General features: G+C 43.8%; 1 protein-coding gene across 2 annotated transcripts in view; it reads left to right on the top strand.

The window, feature by feature from the left end:
• The window catches only part of DENND5B (DENN domain containing 5B), a 751,805-nt gene that overhangs the window by 332,655 nt on the left and 400,584 nt on the right, over positions 1-18,566 (top strand). For both annotated transcript variants that reach the window (XM_086952789.1, XM_086952788.1), the window contains 4 exons: positions 9,655-10,191; positions 11,211-11,442; positions 13,249-13,399; positions 16,392-16,485. In XM_086952789.1, coding sequence (XP_086808915.1) covers positions 9,655-10,191; positions 11,211-11,442; positions 13,249-13,399; positions 16,392-16,485 — 1,014 coding nt within the window. The remainder of the gene's footprint in view (positions 1-9,654; positions 10,192-11,210; positions 11,443-13,248; positions 13,400-16,391; positions 16,486-18,566) is intronic.

The raw sequence follows: 18,566 nt of genomic DNA on the forward strand, positions 1-18,566 counted from the left end.
AGGTGGGTTGGGGAGGAGGGTCTGGCTTCTTTAACATGTGGTGTGACCCTATCCTGAGCAGGTTAGTGTGGCTGAAATGATCAGATTTTTTTATTGCAAAGTCCAGCAAAAAGTATTAGCTGTGCCATTCTGTGGCGAAATGCTTTTCAGGACGGAGGAGGACAAAGAATTGAGCTCCATTTAGATTAACGTAAGTACCGCAAAGGCCATGGGATAGCGTTCACCCAGAGACCGGTAAACATTTCATGGTGACAGGAGCAGGTTTTGCAGGTTCTGTGAACCCGTAGCTTTGTGCCTATGCATTTTCAGCAGGTCTGTATCATGGTCCCCGTCAGTGATACCAGTACTCATATTCCCAACCGGGACATCCCAGCTACAGGGCAAAGACTGATGAGAGTTGTCTGGCAAAATGGTATTTCCAGTCAGAAGCACAGAAACAAACATAGATGGGTCTTAACGGAGTCAAGCCCCTCTGATCCCAGGTACGGGACGATAGTGTGTGTCACAAAGCTTTAGGGAAAACAGGGTCACTTCGCACAGATAAGAGAAATACTGTCATGCAGCCACACATTGTGGTTTATGACAAGACCACCATTACATTCCCCTCTCACAAAGCGACTCTAGGGCCCAACACAGATTATTTTAGAAGAATTTGGAGACCTTGCTCTTCTGGGGGGTAATCAAGCTGGCTGCCGCACATAAGAGGAATTGGGTGCATCCCTCGGGTATGTCCTTGTGTAGCCGGACAATGGATTAAGGTCCTTCATAGAACTATATTCTGTCAACCAGTACACCCAAAAACTGATGGTTATGCTGGCAGAGGTCATGTCTTAATGTATGAAATATGATTGGATGCAGTCATAGTTTTTTTTCTTTCAAAAGTATGTTTATTAAGTTTAAAAAACATAAGAAAAGATGCGACAACCCGCACAGTGTCCCTCACAGGGGATAGCGTTACTTCCGCCCACATGCACCCCGCACACTTGGAGAGTAGTCTTGCCCAGGCCCCAAGAGATAGCCTAACGCCTCTATAGAGGTATCATCTGACATATGTGGGGACTCCAGGTGAACAGCGCGTTTAGTGGGGAATCAGCTACCGTTTGACCCAGCCTCTATGATCGGTAGGCAGAGTTCCATATGTCCTGGCCAGGGTCTAGAGACACCACTCTATGGCGCATTAGACGGCACCCACCTGGAAGTAGGTTCCCCGGGGCAAGGCCGTGGGAAGAGCTAATGCGGAGTAAGAACAACAAAACCCCGAAACCCCCCTCCCTCCCCCCCCCCGTCCTCCCCTCCCCCCCCCTCTCCCTCCCCCCTCCCCCCTAACCAGTGGTGGTAGCTATTTTGAAGGCTTTGTTCAAGGCACTTGTAGATGGGAGCTCAAAATTGAAATAGGTGAAGGGATCGAACACTCGCCGGACACACTGCGGAAGGCAAGCCTTGGGATAGAAATTGAACCAGTGGGCCCCATCGAAATTCAAAGTTCTTGAAATCATCCAAGAAGATGTCTGCCATTCTCTCTAAACTCAACAGTTTCCAAAGCTGTGAGTGCCAGAGGGAGATGGCCGGTGCCTCCTCCTCTTCCATGCTGCAGCACGGGTGAGCTTGGCCGCCCGATACAAAGTCACATAATCTTCTTGTCCGCACTAGTCTGGTGTTCAAGGCTGGGATCACGGAGACCCAGAAGGGTAGTGGCTATCGAAGGATTGGGGTACCCCAGTAGTTCCTTAATTTGGGCAAGAATTTCCTCCCAGTATGGGCGAATGATAGGGCAGTCCCACCAGATGTGCTGAAAATCCCCTAGCAGCCCACACTCCCTCCAGCATTTATCAGAAGTCCCCGGACAGATCTGCCGCAGTTTGGCTGGGTGTAGATACCAATCTAACATGGTTTTCATGTGTGCTTCTCTAAGGTCTAGAGAGTGGTTAAACTTGGACATGTCTGACCATAAATGTGACCATTCTGCATCAGTGATGTCCCGCTGAAGGATTCCCTCCCACATGGACATGTATTGGGGTCTGGGTGCGATAGCAGTGGCCAGCAGGAACCCATAAATAAATGTGATAGCACCTTTCATAGAGGAAGTTTTGGTCAGTAACATTTCAAACTTCGTGAGGGGGCGTGAAGCTACGTCCCTCACCAGGGCAGATAATGCCCAATGGAGTAGCTGAGCGTGGTGGTAGCGTTCCTGCTCCTGAATTCCGTAGTCCCTCTTGCAGTTGTCAAAAGTGAGTGGAGCAGATCCGTGGAATAGGTGTGTTAGGGCCGGGCAACCCCCCTCGCGGCAGGTGTCAGCTGGGCCCCTTAGATTCTGCTGGGGGAAAAGCAGGATTAAAATGTAAGGGTGTAAATGGAGAGGGAAACGTAGTACACCTATCGTCCCCGGAGACTGAGTCCCAGACCTTCAAGGTGGTGCTGGTTGGGGTGCTGATGTAAGCATTTTTGGGCCTGTCACTCCTGGGCTTCCACACAAGGTCCCAGATAGTCCTCCCCGCAACACTCCGATCCATATGTAGCCAATGTTTTTCCGACTCCTGCTGCGACCATTCCACCAGTATTCTGAGCTGCGCAGCCTTATAACATAGAGGCATATCAGTTAGCTCCCCTCCCCCTCTGTCTTCAGTCTACGTAGTGTGGCAAAGGAGAAGCGCGCCGACCCCCCTGCCAGATAAATCGCAGCAAACAACAAAACAAAAGCCAATACTGCAAATTCTAATTCATTAAGAAAATTAATTACTACGCGCAAAGAATTAAACTAAGTGTGAGTTTGGACCAATTTGTCAGACATGAATCATATTTATTATTTATAAAGATTTTTCAACATATTCGTTGGTTAAGGTTCACCAAACATTTCACAACAGTTGTCCGAAACGAACAGTACAAAAATGCAATTTTCATAAAAATGACATTGACATAAAAAAGTGCACATTAGTGAAGGAACAAAACAAACATCCGTGGTTGATCAACTTTCACATTCAAATCTCACTCTCTCACACATACCATACATACAGGGATCAATATTTACAATTTCAAATGTCGCAAATTAATTGTTACACAAACACCAAAGAGACCTATTTGGTAAATTTACACTATTTGTCAAATCAAAATGAGCTATTTGGATGATGACATTCTTATGGTGTGCATAGGCGGTCTACGCGTTTCGAACCCTTGCTAAGTTGAGGGGTTCTCATCAGGACCTCATAACTGTGAAAAAGAGAAATGAGATCGGGGTCACTAAATGTAAAACCATGTTTGAGGGAACATGCTGCCACCTGCAATACCAGCCTCTTACCTGTGGTATGAGTGTGCACCACTGAGAAAAAACTAGGAACTGGGCGAAGACAAACTGGAAAGAAAATCCACAAATACGTCCAGTCACTAAACCTGTAATAACTCGAGACTATTCACAATGTAACTACCAGGTGAAGAATAAAGCACAAAATTGCACTTGCATGATGTTTTTTGGTGTGTTTATTTGTTTGTCTGAAACGGAAAAGGAAAAGGGCGGGTCAGTTTTCAGTGTGTGGCGGGGGGTGGAAGAGGCGAGTGGACGGGTGGGTCGTGACTTACTTGTATAAATCCAAGATGGAAGCGAAACTGTAAGGCAACAAGGACTGAATCCAGGACCTGTAGGGATAGGAAACGCTATCAGCGTGAGCATACACGGAGGGTTCCTGACAGAGCTGCTTGTTTATTCAACGGTCAGGCTTACCTTTCGCTCGGCAGCGAGGCAAGGCCCCCGCCACACACTGAAAACTGACCCGCCCTTCTCCTTTTCCGTTTCAGACAAACAAATAAACACACCGAAAAACATCATGTAAGTGCAATTTTGTGCTTTATTCTTCACCTGGTAGTTACATTGTGAATAGTCTCCCCGGCCAGGTCCTGTTTTAGCGTTTGAAAGTCATCCCTCAGGGTATTAAAAAGGGGCTCGAAAAAAGGACTCAAGAAAGGCCTTGGTGATGGGGGCCCCTCCGTCGTCCTGCCCCGGGTTGCTTGTCGCCGCCGGTGAGGATGGGCTTTTGTCCCCCTTGGAGGCTCCCTTGTTGAGCATGTCCGTGATCGTGCGGCTCCCCCCTGCGCCCGGTTGCAGCCATTTCGCCCCCTCCATCAGCTCGCCGGAACCGTGGTAGTTAAAGATATCAAGGATGTCCCCCGTTGGCGGGTCCTGCGGTGCTCGGGACTGCGCAACAAGCTCGGGCTCCCTCGGGGTTATCGCTGCACAGGGGGGATATCGCTGCACAAGGGGGTTCCCTCTTGGCTGAGGCCTTGATGACAGGTTTGCTCCGTCGGTCCCCCACGATGCAATGGGCACCCCCGGCTGCTCCCGTGCCCCTCCTCACCTCCTGTGTGTTGGCACCTCCTGTGGGTGAGCCCGGACCCCCGCAGCCCCCAAGGGTATCCGGCGGGCCCCGACTCTCCAGGCGCCCGCTTGAGCTGTAGGCCTGAAAGCCTGGGCCTCGATTTCCGCACCTGGCCAAGGCTCCGTAGGCGGTCCCCCCCACTGGGCGCTCACACTGCTGGGGTTATGTTGGCGCCTGACTGCTGATTAGATGCCCTGGGCTTTGCTCAGGAGGCCCTCCTCGCTCTCCAACTTTGCGAGTGAGCTCGCCTCGGTACTGCCTGCAGGCCTCAGACCGGGGCCTCGCGGCACCCGCGAAATGCGCACGGGCCGCTGCTTTCCCCGCTGTAGCGCTTGGCGTCCTGGGCAGTGGGGCTCCCCTACCCGACTCAGCTCCCAGGCGATTGCCGGGTTCCTCCTTGTCTGCCCTGGGCTCCGATCGCCCGTCGTTGCACTCTCGTCACTGCTCCGGGCTCAGGGACTCCCAGCGCGGCCCCCGCCGCGTTGCTGGTGAGACGCCGCGGCTCGAGGTCGGAGCTTAGGCCCCGGGCGGGACGTCGCTCCGCGGGGCACCTAGGGCCGTCAGACCGCCTCAGGAAGCAGCCCGATAGCTCCGCTGGTCATCAGCTGCAGAAACCTGCGCTTGTCGGGGCTCGCATGCAGCTGTGCAGGCAATATTGGGGTTCGGGCCGGAGGAGCCTCGCACCGCCACGTCCGTTCAGGCCGCCATCATAGCCACGCCCCCCCAGTCATAGGACTTTGAAGATATCACTAGAATGTTGTTGGGTTTCGTGCAGAACAGTGCCATTTTAAAGTTCCTTACTATAATCTTCAAAGTAATTATCAAAAAGTGGCTCTAAATTGGATACAGCATCGAAAAGCCTGAAAGGCAACCATCCCGACTTCTGAACATAAAGTAAAAAATTTCTATTCTAATAATCATGCTCCTTTCTCTTTAGTGTGAACTTGCCTGTAAGTGTCTTCTATAATATTCTTGCTAAGCAAAGTTACATGCGAATGAGGCAGGTCTTCAGTGACCAGCCAGAAGACCTATGTGTGACCTGGAGTGAAAACTCAAGTTTGGTTGCTAGAGACTAAAAAAAATGAAATGTCTGTGCGAAAGACTTAGTTTGAATTCTCTTTGGATCTTAGCAACTTTAGGGTGGTTTGACAGCTAATTTTTTTCCCAGTAAATTGAAAACAGACTCTGATCATGACGCACCATTGGGTGTTTGAAAGGCTGTGTCCATCGTTCTTCGAGATACCTATTTTCACATCTTAGTGTTGCATTCTTATCTTCATGTTGAAGAGTGAGTGTGAGAGGGAGCATCTAGAACATGACCTCGTTCAGGCCCTGGAACACTACATTCATTTGTACTAGTTGGCAGGAAGTTTCACTCCCACTCCGATTCCGATCTCGGTCGGAAAGGCTCCGAATCGGATTCAGCATTGCCTAAACCGATCTGGAACCCTTGTTCCCGACTGCATCGTTCGCAGTTCCGAACGACCAAGTACGATGCCTTGAAAGCCTTAGCGCTGACCAAATCGGTTCCGAAAGGCATTCGGAGAGAGAGAGCCTTCCGGAGCCGAATCGTACAGCTCTATGGACTAGGTTTTCCGAGCAAGCAAGTATGATGAACGATTCCGACAGCCTTCCCGATTCGGTTTGCTCGGATCGAAAAAGCTGCTGGAATTGGTCTTTGGGGGCCCGTAAGAGGCCCCCTTCACCCTGGGCCTTCCGAATCGGGCCCATGGGGTTACCCATGAGTCCCCTCTTACCACCCCTGAACAGTGTGGCAGGCACCATGGGGTGCCCGCCACAGGGTGCACGATTATTCCCAACCACCCTTTTTGTAAATTGACTTGAAATCAATGGGAGTTTGACCGAATCGTATCGGGATGCATTCAAATGCATCGTACTTGTTCTGTCTGGCTCCCCAGACCCAAGTCATCCGGAAAGCATTCCGGACACGATTCAGTCCCAATGCTTTCTGAACAATATCGGCCCCTCAGTTGTGAAAACTCGACCTCAGTTCTTTACACATAGTGTTTGACTTTTATTTGAGATTTGTCGTGCTCTACTTTTAAAAGACCCCACCCATCTACATGAAGTGGGCCTGGAGTGATATTTAACAACAAGGGGTGGTGATGGACGGAGTTTCTAAATTAAGCAGAATACTCTCACCCAGTCAAGAGATCAGGGCTAGATCCAACACCGTTTTTTAGCTCACTGCACCATCCCAGTTCAGAACCTGGCTATATGCAAATTAGTCTGTTCCTGTCCCAGTGCATGATGGGAACAGGGCAAACCAAACTACCAAGCCAATTCTTACACTGGGAAGGAAACAAGCTTCCGGGGACCGGTTTCTGGCATTTCAGCCGTCGTCGGCCCGGCTTGCTTGAATCCTGATGGTGCAATGAGCAAGGGACTCACATCTGAGTATACCCTTCCACGCTTAGGGTGGACAAAATATTTAACAACAAGGGGTGGTGATGGACGGAGTTTCTGAATTAAGCAGAATACTCTCACCCAGTCAAGAGATCAGGGCTAGATCGAACACCGTTTTTTAGCTCACTGCACCATCCCAGTTCAGAACCTGGCTATATGCAAATTAGTCTGTTCTTGTCCCAGTGCATGATAGCACAGGGCAAACCAAACTACCAAGCCAATTCTTACACTGGGAAGGAAACAAGCTTCCGGGGACCGGTTTCTGGCATTTCAGCCGTCGTCAGCCCGGCTTGCTTGAATCCTGATGGTGCAATGAGCAAGGTACTCACATCTGAGTATACCCTTCCACGCTTAGGGTGAACAAAATATTTAACAACAAGGGGTGGTGATGGACGGAGTTTCTGAATTAAGCAGAATACTCTCACCCAGTCAAGAGATCAGGGCTAGATCCAACACCGTTTTTTAGCTCACTGCACCATCCCAGTTCAGAACCTGGCTATATGCAAATTAGTCTGTTCATGTCCCAGTGCATGATGGGAACAGGGCAAACCAAACTACCAAGCCAATTCTTACACTGGGAAGGAAACAAGCTTCCAGGGACCGGTTTCTGGCATTTCAGCCGTCGTCGGCCCGACTTGCTTGAATCCTGATGGTGCAATGAGCAAGGGACTCACATCTGAGTATACCCTTCCACGCTTAGGGTGGACAAAATATTTAACAACAAGGGGTGGTGATGGATGGAGTTTCTGAATTAAGCAGAATACTCTCACCCAGTCAAGAGATCAGGGCTAGATCCAACACCGTTTTTTAGCTCACTGCTCCATCCCAGTTCAGAACCTGGCTGTATGCAAATTAGTCTGTTCCTGTCCCAGTGCATGATGGGAACAGGGCAAACCAAACTACCAAGCCAATTCTTACACTGGGAAGGAAACAAGCTTCCAGGGAACGGTTTCTGGCATTTCAGCCGTCATCGGCCCGGCTTGCTTGAATCCTGATGGTGCAATGAGCAAGGGACTCACATCAGGATTCAAGCAAGCCGGGCCGAAGAAGGCTGAAATGCCAGAAACCGGTCCCCGGTAGCTTGTCTCCTTTCTGGTGAAGAATTGGCTTGGTAGTTTAGTCTGCCCTGTTCCCATGATGCACTGGGCCAGGGACAGACTGATTTGCATATAGCCATGTTCTGAGCTGGGATGGTGCAGTGAGATAAATAACGGTGATGGATCAAGCCCTGATCTTTGGACTGGGTAAGAGTGGTCTGCTTAATTCAGACACTCTGTTCATCACCACCCCCTTTTCTGAATCGGCCTGGAGTGATAACCATATTCCTTCTCCTCAATTATCACTCACCTTGTTTTTTCGTGAGGCAAATTCTCCGAACTGGAAATCTTGCTTATATGCCCCTATTCATCAAACACAGCCTTGCCTCTTAGTTACTGCACAAAAAGAAACTGTCTTATGGATTGCAATATGCATATTCCAGATAATGCCAGATGTTGAGAGCAACCGTATCATACATTGTACTTCTGCCTTGCGGGCTCGGTGCACAGATGCACACTGTTCTATATTTCAGAGTGCCAGCCTATGGAGGCAGGTGGAAAGAATTAATCGAGACTGGGCGAGGAAGAAACAGTCTGTTAGAGCTTTGTGAGGCTGTGTTGGGATTCTTGTCTGTGCCTATTGGGTTTACCAAGTGTTCAGTAGCAGCCAGACCTTGCATCACATGCTAGGTAAAAATTTTTGTGAATATGAACTACTGTTAACCGATAAGATAATGGAAAGGTAGATTAATGTCCATTAAATCCACTAATGTGATGCATAATTTTTGCTGGAGTGCAACCCTTCATTTGCTGCTCAGTTAAGGGTCAATTTCAGGAGGTCGCCATAGATGGGTTGTCAGATGGAACACTGTATGCATTTACAACACTGTCTCTACCCCAACTGCAACGTTACTACACATTCCTTTACCACGCAAGTTGTTACAATGACTTGGTATGGGGGGGCTGTACTTTGGAATAGTATAATTTACTATTACAAATCCAGTCTACGCAACAGGAGGGAAGTTGTTGGACTTAAAATCCAACACCAGTCCAACAACGTACCCCTGAAGCAAGTCGTTATAATGACTTGCCGGGTAAAGGAATACGTAGTAACATTACAGTCTGGGTAGTGACTGCGTTGTAAAGGCGCCTTGTGGTAGTGACTACATGGTAAAGCATGTTTCCTTCATAGATGTGATAGGCAAGCAGTTGATATTCTAGGGTCTCATCGTGGTTTTATGCTTCAGCTGGGTTTCTCACTTTTAAAGGGTTTTATACAGAGTTTTGACCTGGCTTAATTGATGCCATAAATTGGTACAAAATATATCGAATGCTGTCAAATGAGCTGTCCAGTCTAAGATTATGCTATCACTCTTCTGTATGTTACCATGTTGACTTGTTGTAAAATAGCGTACTTGGATTTCATTATTGCCATTATGATTATGCTTTCTGTCGGTAGGAGTTAAGTTTATGGCATCCTATAGATAATGGACTGGGCAGTCTGACATAAAGAAGAGCCTCTGGAGTGTATCTTTACTCCATAGTGTACCGTCACTGGTGCCACGCATGAAACTGATTTAAAGTCACATGACTGATAACTATAAAACCTATCTGGTACACTTTGTGGTGAGCTGTTGTATGGTTATCCTTGCATGATGACAAGAACACCTAATACGCATACAAATTTGATTCAATTATTCTTTTACTACTTTATTTTTGTTTGTTTTTCTCGCATGCATCAGAAACAACAATCCGTGCAACACACAAAATGCATGGAAGTTGAATCCATTGTAAATAATATGCTGTTTCTATGTTTTTTCCAACAGGCTAATCTATGCTTTGTGGATATTGACAACCATTTCATTGAACTTCCAGAGGAATTCCCTCAATTTCCCAACAAGTTGGAGTTCATCCAGGAGATTTCTGAAGTTCTTCTGCAGTTTGGAATACCTCCTGAAAGCAACTTGCATTGTACTGAGAGTGCATCAAAGCTGAAGGATCTGGTTTTGGATGAGTTGGCAAATGATAACAAGAATGGCAATGTTCCTAGTAATAACATCACTATGTATGATTTATTGAAAGGGAACGAAACAATTGCTCGGCTGCAGGCACTTGCAAAGAGGACAGGAGTGGTGATGGAGAAGATGTCAATAACCGCACAGTTGGATGAGAAAGAAAAGGACTCCAGACTGCAGGGTCAACAAAGAGAGCTGAAGGACTGTAAACTTAGCGTTCATATTCGGGAGGTGTTTGCAAATCGGTTCATACAGATGTTTCAAGATTACGAGGCCTTTGTTATTCAAGGAACCCAAGACATGGAGTCATGGTTGACAAACCGAGAACAGATGCAGAACTTTGACAAAGTAAAGCAGCAAGCTTTTGCTACCCTTCAAATTTCCTGCTTTCCTCTTTGTCCTAATAATGTTTGGATTTGCAGCAGTATTTGTCGCTTTTGAGTAACTTAGCTTATGGTGTGGTGTTCTTATCGTTTTCATTAGTGAGCTGAAGTGGGAGTCTTGAGCAGCTGAGGGGACATACATCAGTCTAGCCACATCGGGTTTATCTTTCAGGATGCAAATGTAGTTCTCTGAATCCCCACATGCACCTCTCTCTCATCCATACTCTCAAACCCTTTGTTCGAGGCATCATTCGAATTAGTAATTTCTGATAGTCCGTGGAAGCCACATAATATGTGGCTGATTATGAAATATGGGTAGAATTGATTTGCCTGGTTTCAAATTGCCAACAAGTACACCCCTTCACTAAAGCCGCACAGAAAAATATGTATTAAACATTGTGCGATAGATCGAGTGCCCAGCTCATTTATCAAGAGTGTAAAGGCATGGTACATGTGAAGTACCCATCATAAACACAGTGGGAACTGGGCATTTATGTATTATTGGCTCCTTGTTCCAAACTTGGGACGCTCACTTCCAGTAAGTTTTTTGTCCTTTGCCAGCCTTACATATTTATTAGGATCTGAAAGATTGCCATTCAAAGCAAGTTTGGATGTTAATCATTAGAAATAGGCATGTATTTTTTGTTGATGTTCGTCTTTTGTATATCGGTCTAGCCAATGTCAGCATGATTCTACAAACATGCTTTGCTACTGCCGATTACCATGTCACTTTCATGACCTTTAGCGAGGGAGTTTATTACTATTTTCATTTGTTTTACGGTAAAAGAAATAGGCAATGCCTTGTAACACTGTTGGTTTAGAAAATTGTATTCGCAAAAAAGTGTCGTGCCGCTGGAAAAAAAGCAATTTGCTGTCTTGTAAGACCGTCATGGAAGTTATAATCCCTCTCTGCAGTCTCAGTGTGTAACATGCCTGCCTGCCTGTCTCCTCTACTTAATTGCTCGGATTTCTGTCTCTTTGCAGGCCTCCTTCCTGTCAGATCAGCCCGAACCTTACCTCCCGTTCCTCTCGCGCTTCATCGAGACCCAGATGTTTGCCACATTCATAGATAACAAAATAATGTCCCAGTGGGAAGACAAGGACCCTCTGCTTAGGGTGTTTGATTGTCGGATTGAGAAAATTAAAATGTATAATGTAAGGGGCCCGGCCTTGCGGACATCCATCTATCAAAAGAGCACATCTTTAAAGGAATCTGGTATGTTCAAAATCAGTCCCTTTATTTTTGCAGTCAATAGGGCCGCCATGCAAGACAGTGTGAGGGTACGTTTTAGAGATGATCATTAAACTAATATTGTGCAATAAGAACTACTGTTGAAAACTACTAAGTGCCAGAAAAGCTCTATTATTTTACACGAGACTGTTGCCTACAAAGCATAGTGGCTAGCTGGTGGTGTTTGTGTCTAGGATGAAAGGAAAAGTTGCCGTTTGTTGGGTATTTGAAGTATTCACAATGTCGCAGATGTTACATAATGCCATTTGCACGTTTGTGTATAAGCAGTAATATCTTTTAAAACTTTCAGGGAGAAAAGCATGTAATAAAAGCAACAGATACCAGTATAACAAATGCAATATGATAAACAGCGAAGAGCTATTTGTAAAGTCTGAGAGGACTTTAGTCGTTTGCGTGTTTTAAAGTCGTCATTGACGTGTACTCTACATGCAGCACTATGTAACCCAATGCCCAATGTTACTATAGAGATGAGTAGCATGGTGCTAGCTGAGTGCTCGAGGTCAGCCACAGGTAGGCAGACAAGGTTTGGAGCACAACATTTTATCTGAAACAATAATTTGTTTGTTTCCTGCTAATTTTAGAGATACCTGTAATTCTTATCTCCTGATTTCAATGCTTGTAAAAAGATCTAAAAGTATGAAGGAATTCTTTGGGCGAGGATGCAGTGGCAACTAGTGACAAAAACAACTAGCAGCAGAGCAGGCACTGGCTATTATGGTTCTTTTTAATTACTGCTCCGCAATGATCCGCCTTTGTAGTAAGTATTTATAGTGAATCCACTCACCTAGTAATCATAACATATATAATTACATTTTCGAAACATCATGTGTTCTTTGATATATACAAACATGAAAATTGTGCTGGGGGACATTAGTTGTCTGCTTGTAAATTTCCAGCGCAAACACATTGCCAAGGTGTAATCTTCACAACACAAATCTAAAATGATATATACAGCAAAAGAGATAAAAGTAGTACACAGATAACCATAGAAATATATTCACAGCAGAAATGAAACCTTTTCAAGACTGAGATAGCATCTTCTAAAAACCTTCTTGAAATAAAAGGTGGGATCAACTTTAAGCAAACTCGGAAACTGATTCCACACCCATGATCCCACACCAGCGAAACATCTTGCACTATTCTAATTACACTGCCATTTCAGGATACAAAATTTTGATAAATAAATAGCAAAGTGTGAGAGCATGAGAGTTTGGCCAATGTACAAGGTGTGTGAGGATGCAGATACTCTGACATCAGGACGCAGTGAAGCGCCTGAGAGGTGCGTTCAGGGATAGATGTATGAAGGACATTGAGAACTTGATAACAATATCGGCTGAAGCCCTTTATATTTCAGTAAGCTTGTTTCCCATGGAGTGAAGTTCGACGTAGCTTTCTTGTTAATTTTGACACTGAAATTACCTTGTTTTTAAAAAAAAATTAAAAATCCTACAGATTTTTCTTATCCCCACAAAAATGGGAAAAGGTTCCCTAAGATTTTCTGATATTTGTACACAGATGTGGCTTTCTTTTAGCTACATGCAACGACTGCTCGACGGAGAATGTGTAATGAAGTTGTCATCCAAACTAACTGACTTATTGTTTTCTGTGCCCAAACGTTGTGTATATTAAGTTATTTTCCAGTTCATGCTTTAATCCTCAGCTCAGGATAGGCATAACTGAAAAGCTTGCATTTTGGGATGTCTGGAACTGAATGTGATCTGCGTGTTGGAAGCTCATGTATGTTTTAATAAAGATGAATATTCTTTTCAGCACAGTCAATGGAGCAGCGTTTACTAAAGATCGACCATACTGCTATACACCCACACCTGCTTGATATGAAGATAGGGCAAGGAAAATACGAACAAGGGTTCTTTCCTAAATTACAGTCTGATGTACTGGCTACAGGACCTACCAATAACAAGTGAGTGTTTGAAAGCCTTCCGAAGGCACAAGTGATAATGCTGCAATACACGCTAAAATGTAAAAGTAGAAGCATGCGTTAAATACCTTACATGATGAAATTCCCATACTTTGGGTGGACGTCTTGACAAAGCAGAAGAATAGTCCTACTTAGTGACTTATTTTTGCGTAGACCGATTTTACAAGACTTGCTCCTGTCTCTGGCTGGCTCTTTTGTCATAATCTAATTGCATTTACTGGAGTTCACTCAGTATTTGCTAAATTCAGCTTTAGGTTCAAATAACATTTGTACAATTAAACAGTCTCTGGGCCTAACCTGGTGAGCAGTCTCTCCTTGTTTTTATAATTGTGCTGTCTCTCAACCTCTCTTGGGTTACAGGTGTGATCTGGTGTCGTTCAATGGCGTGTTGTCTTTCAGCCTGTCCTGGATAGCAATCCCTCCTTGTAAACTTACGGTAGCTTGTACAGTCTCTTCGACGGTCCTGAGAAAAAGCTTTTCTTTGTGTTGTGATACCAGTTTTCACAGTACTGTCTCTGAACCTGTCGGCTATGCAGAGCAAGATAGTAGACTGCTATGCGCCTGCCCTTTGCATTCATAAGTGAGAAGTTTGCGTCTTAGCTAGGTTTTATCAAAAGTGGGCATCCTCTCCTAATTCGAGTTTATGACCTGATTTCAAAGTGTTTCAGCTGGTACCAAATCACATACCCGCCAAACACCCGCTGTCTTGAATGTTATTTTATGTCTGTCCTGGGATTTTAGCCTGATACTTGTAGTTTTGACGGCCTGATACTCGAAGGTTTGCTACTTGCCATTGTAGGTATGGTCTTAAACATACACATTTACAATAGTATCTGTGGCTGAAACGTCAGGTCAGTTTAGTGGTGTCATAATGTATCTGCCCGCTTGACACTAATACCTGACCTACAGAGTCCATAATCAACAGGCTGTTGGAAAGGGACATCGTAATTCCTACAGCAGTGCCTGTGCAGGCACTGCCACTATTGTAGGGATTACTGTCTGACCGCCGCCCCAAAGGGGACTGCCACTGTCGGCCTGTTGGTGGCAGTCCCACCGGCATCCTAATGAGTCAAACTTCATCCCTAAGCGACAACATGCACCTGTCCACAAGTAGAGCAAGGGATGAAAGAAAGTAGGCACAGTACCCCAAAAAGTGTGGACGCAGGAAGAGAAAAAAGCATGTAGAGAGCATAGGTATCAGTCCTATGACGTTATCAGAGAGAGACCGCGAGAAATGACTGGACTTCCAGCTTCTTTGTGAAGAGTAAGCTGTATCATCTAAGTCTGATTTATGAGACTATTAACTCAAACTAAGTAGTAGTGACCTAATAAATGTGATTCTTAAATCACTCCTGGTGATGTCACTTCTGACGATATCACATGGGTTATCGGCTGTGCCCTACAGCGCCCAACCCTCCAGGCAGTTTCGAAGCTATCTCATCTGCCTCTTTGGTCTCTGTGTTTCCACCAATACTATGATGTCATTAGGCAAGCTAAAGCCTTTCAGGTACATGCATCATTGGTGCCGTTTGCGATTCCTTAATTGCGAAAAATAAGGAATCGCAATTAAGGAATCGCAAACGGCAATGCATGAAAAAAATCGCAATTCTTTTTGCGAATCGGTAATTTTCCTTAATTGCGATTCACAATTTGCGAATCACAATTAAGGAAAACCCTTCCCATTGATTCCTATGGGCCAAGATGCCCATAGGAATCAATGGGAAGGCATTCTCATTTTGCGAATTCGCAATTAAGGAATCGCAAAATGAGAATGCAATTTCAAGGGTGCAGGAGGGGGGTCCAAAGGACCCCCCCCTGCACCCCTGGAATGTCACGTATGTACATTTTACTCACACACATATCCCAAGGCATGTGTGTGTGTAACATGTAAGTTTAAAAAATGCATTTATTTGCATTTTTGAAACTTTTCGCAAATTACCATGAAGGTTTACTTCATGGTAATTTTTTCCTTCAAAATTGCGAATTCGCAAATTAAAATTAATCATGCATAGCATTTAAGAAATCGCAAAATATGCGATTCCTTAAATGCTATCGCAATTTGAGAAATCGCAAAAAATTGCGAATTCTTAAATTGCGATACATGAGAAATAAATGATGCATCCCAAAAAGTGATTTTGGAATCGCAAACGGCCGAATTTTGCGATTCGCACCGTTTGCGATTCCAAAATCGCTTGATGCATGTGCCTGTTTGTCTCTGACAGTGCAGAGCTTCAAACATGTAAAGCTTTCTGTAGTACTCCATATATGTGGAAATCCGCAAGAAACTAGTGCTGACCTCCATTGTTGTAAGTGACCTTTTCTTACATGACAATTAAAATGAAAAATATAACTCTATAGGTGTATTTGCACGTTTGCAATATTGAAGAGTAAGAATTGTAGGTTTATTTTTATTATCCTCTCCAGACTGTTTATCTTACTATTGTCAAAAGGATGTAGCTAAGTATTGCTGAAAGTAGATGAGGCAGCGAATAGTACTAATGATAAAACGCATTCAAAATCTGTTCTGGTTCTCGGGTCTTAGCTCGTAATCTTTTTGAATGCACACCTGTATACTGCTGTCTTCCACTTTATGCCAAGCTCATAAACAGTTAAATGCTTTTTGTGAGCCACGCTTAGATAAACTAAAATCTTACTTCAAGTGTTGTCGTCTCTGCTATTAATTATTAAAAGTATATAGCCAATTATATTGATACAAAATTACATAAATAAATGTTTGAACAGATCTCTAGTCACTAATGAATATATATATATATATGTGTATATATATATATATATATATATATATATATATATATATATATATATATATATATATATGTATGTGTATATATATATAGATATGTATATACAGACACAATATACATATATCATAAGTATGGATTATTTGTAATGTAATAAAAATCAAGACCCTGAAAGGTATACCCTGTAAATAAGTTGTACGGTTGTATTACAGCCGCTGGGTGAGTAGAAGTGCCACAGCACAGCGCAGAAAGGATCGCCACAGACAGCATTCGGAACACCTTGGTTTGGATAATGATTTGAGAGAGGTATGTAGGATGTCATGAGTTGATTCCTTGTATGTTAAACATTACTAAAGTTGTATAATATATAGAATTATAGATGTATAACTGAGTTATTAGGCTGTTTTACTCAAAGGTGTTCTGGGTGACATCAAAAGGACGAGAGTGAAGCTTGAGTTGTCTATACTGTCACTCAGAACCCTTGAGGTGAAAAAGATCCTTCTAATTCACTTTTTCCCAATCTATAGGTTTGTTATATATTACTCCCAAAATCATCTACCCCTAATTTCAACTACTACGAAGAGGCAGAGGAGTAATGGGTGAGAAGTACATAACATGGCCCAACTTTCGTGTACAAAATGTTGAAGAAAAAATGCTAACCCTTCTGCCATCCCCCGTTCATTCTCTGTGCATTCACCTTCAGAAGCTGTGCTCTCGGGTTTCCAGTGCCGCTCTTACAGGCTCTTAGCGAGCCCAGCCAAAGCAGCAGTGAATTCCTTTGACGTAGCAACAGTGGGTAACAGGTTTTGTTAATAACTGTTGCTGCATCATGGCAAAGAGTTGCTGGATTTGAATCCAGTTATTTACGATAGTGGCTCTCTACCAGAGGCAGACATAACAACATGATTAAAGCATGAATAGTCAAGCATCTCCTGAAATTACACTTGTAAAGTAGTTTGACAAAACTTATGGAGATGTATATCTTCCTTCCAGTGTTTAACTTTTCTAATAAAACGTGTTATATTTTGCTGAAGTCTAACAGTCAATTTTTTCCCATTTAGGGGTATTAATGCCTTTTTCTATGTGGTGGATAGATGTTATGCTTTCACTTGTCATTTTCAAAGAGCTGTGTTTCAAACATGGATGTTTAAGATAAACCCAACGACTCTTTAGAAGCTTTGTACTTGCATAAGCCTGTTCATTTTCTGCAGTTTCTCCCTTCATTTGTTTGTTAAAACCTTTCATCTTTCTCATAACATTTGCATTTAATTACATTCATTCCATTTTATTTGCATATCATGTCTTAAAACTTGCTGGAAAAAGCTGCTGCTAGAAGTCCACATTTAAGTACATTTTGTCTCTTGCTGAAGCTTCAGTATTTAAAAGAAAATGTTACACATCATAACCGCAATTGAGATTGTTTCGCCATAATTGTCTTCTGCAACTGGAATCCCACTAATGAAGTAAAAAATAAATAAATAAATAATTAATAAATAAAACACATATATATATATATATATCCCCACTAACCGTGTTCCCTCCTTCATGTGTCCCTATACAGTTTTGCTAAATACACTATTGTTTGAGTCGTTCATACCCAGAAATGTGGCCACAAATATTTAGATGGTGATTGGCTGTTTAAGAGCCACACAGACATCTCATACGGGAAAGTAACAAGTTCTTCATTACCTGAACGTTCTCTTTTTGGAGCTACAGAATTTCCAACCCATTCTTTATTGGGAGGAGTTAGAAAATCATTATTTAGTTAAGTCTATTTTGCGATCTGCAATATCTCATTCCAATTAAATATTGAAATATTAATATCTTATAAGCACTGTAACCCTTCAGATATCACAAAAGATAAAGGTTGCTATAATTTGTGACGTTACCTCTGAACAGAATGGGTTGTGGTGCTTTTGGGTCTTGCTCACCATAAGTAACAGTTGAGCACATTGAGCTAGTTCTTTAGAGGATGTTCATCTTTGAAACTTAAATGAGAACAATTATCACCTAGTTCAAATGATAACTTCATTTGTCAAGGTAGTGCTAAATGTTTACTACCTGGGTGTATCTCATAGTTATTAGGGTATTTGTTAATGTCATTATGTAGCTCAAAACATGTATTGTGACTTGGAGATCCTTAAGATGCTTTGAGCAGACAGTCCTCCGTCTTGATGGGCAGCGAGGAGGAGGAGGACACGAGTTAGATCCCATTTGTCAGTTAACTGTGTCCACTGAATATTGAAAAATCTAAGTTCAGATATTAGTGCAGTGCTGAGATCTGCTTCAATCTTTCTCACATCTGGATAATGGAAGTTATTGGTATCTAGACTGCTTTTAGGAATTAGTACAAGTTTACTAGGCCATTGGGGGCTTTACTTAACTGC

The sequence above is a fragment of the Lissotriton vulgaris genome, chromosome 1_2, assembly GCF_964263255.1.
Source record: "Lissotriton vulgaris chromosome 1_2, aLisVul1.2, whole genome shotgun sequence".
Lineage (NCBI taxonomy): Eukaryota > Metazoa > Chordata > Amphibia > Caudata > Salamandridae > Lissotriton > Lissotriton vulgaris.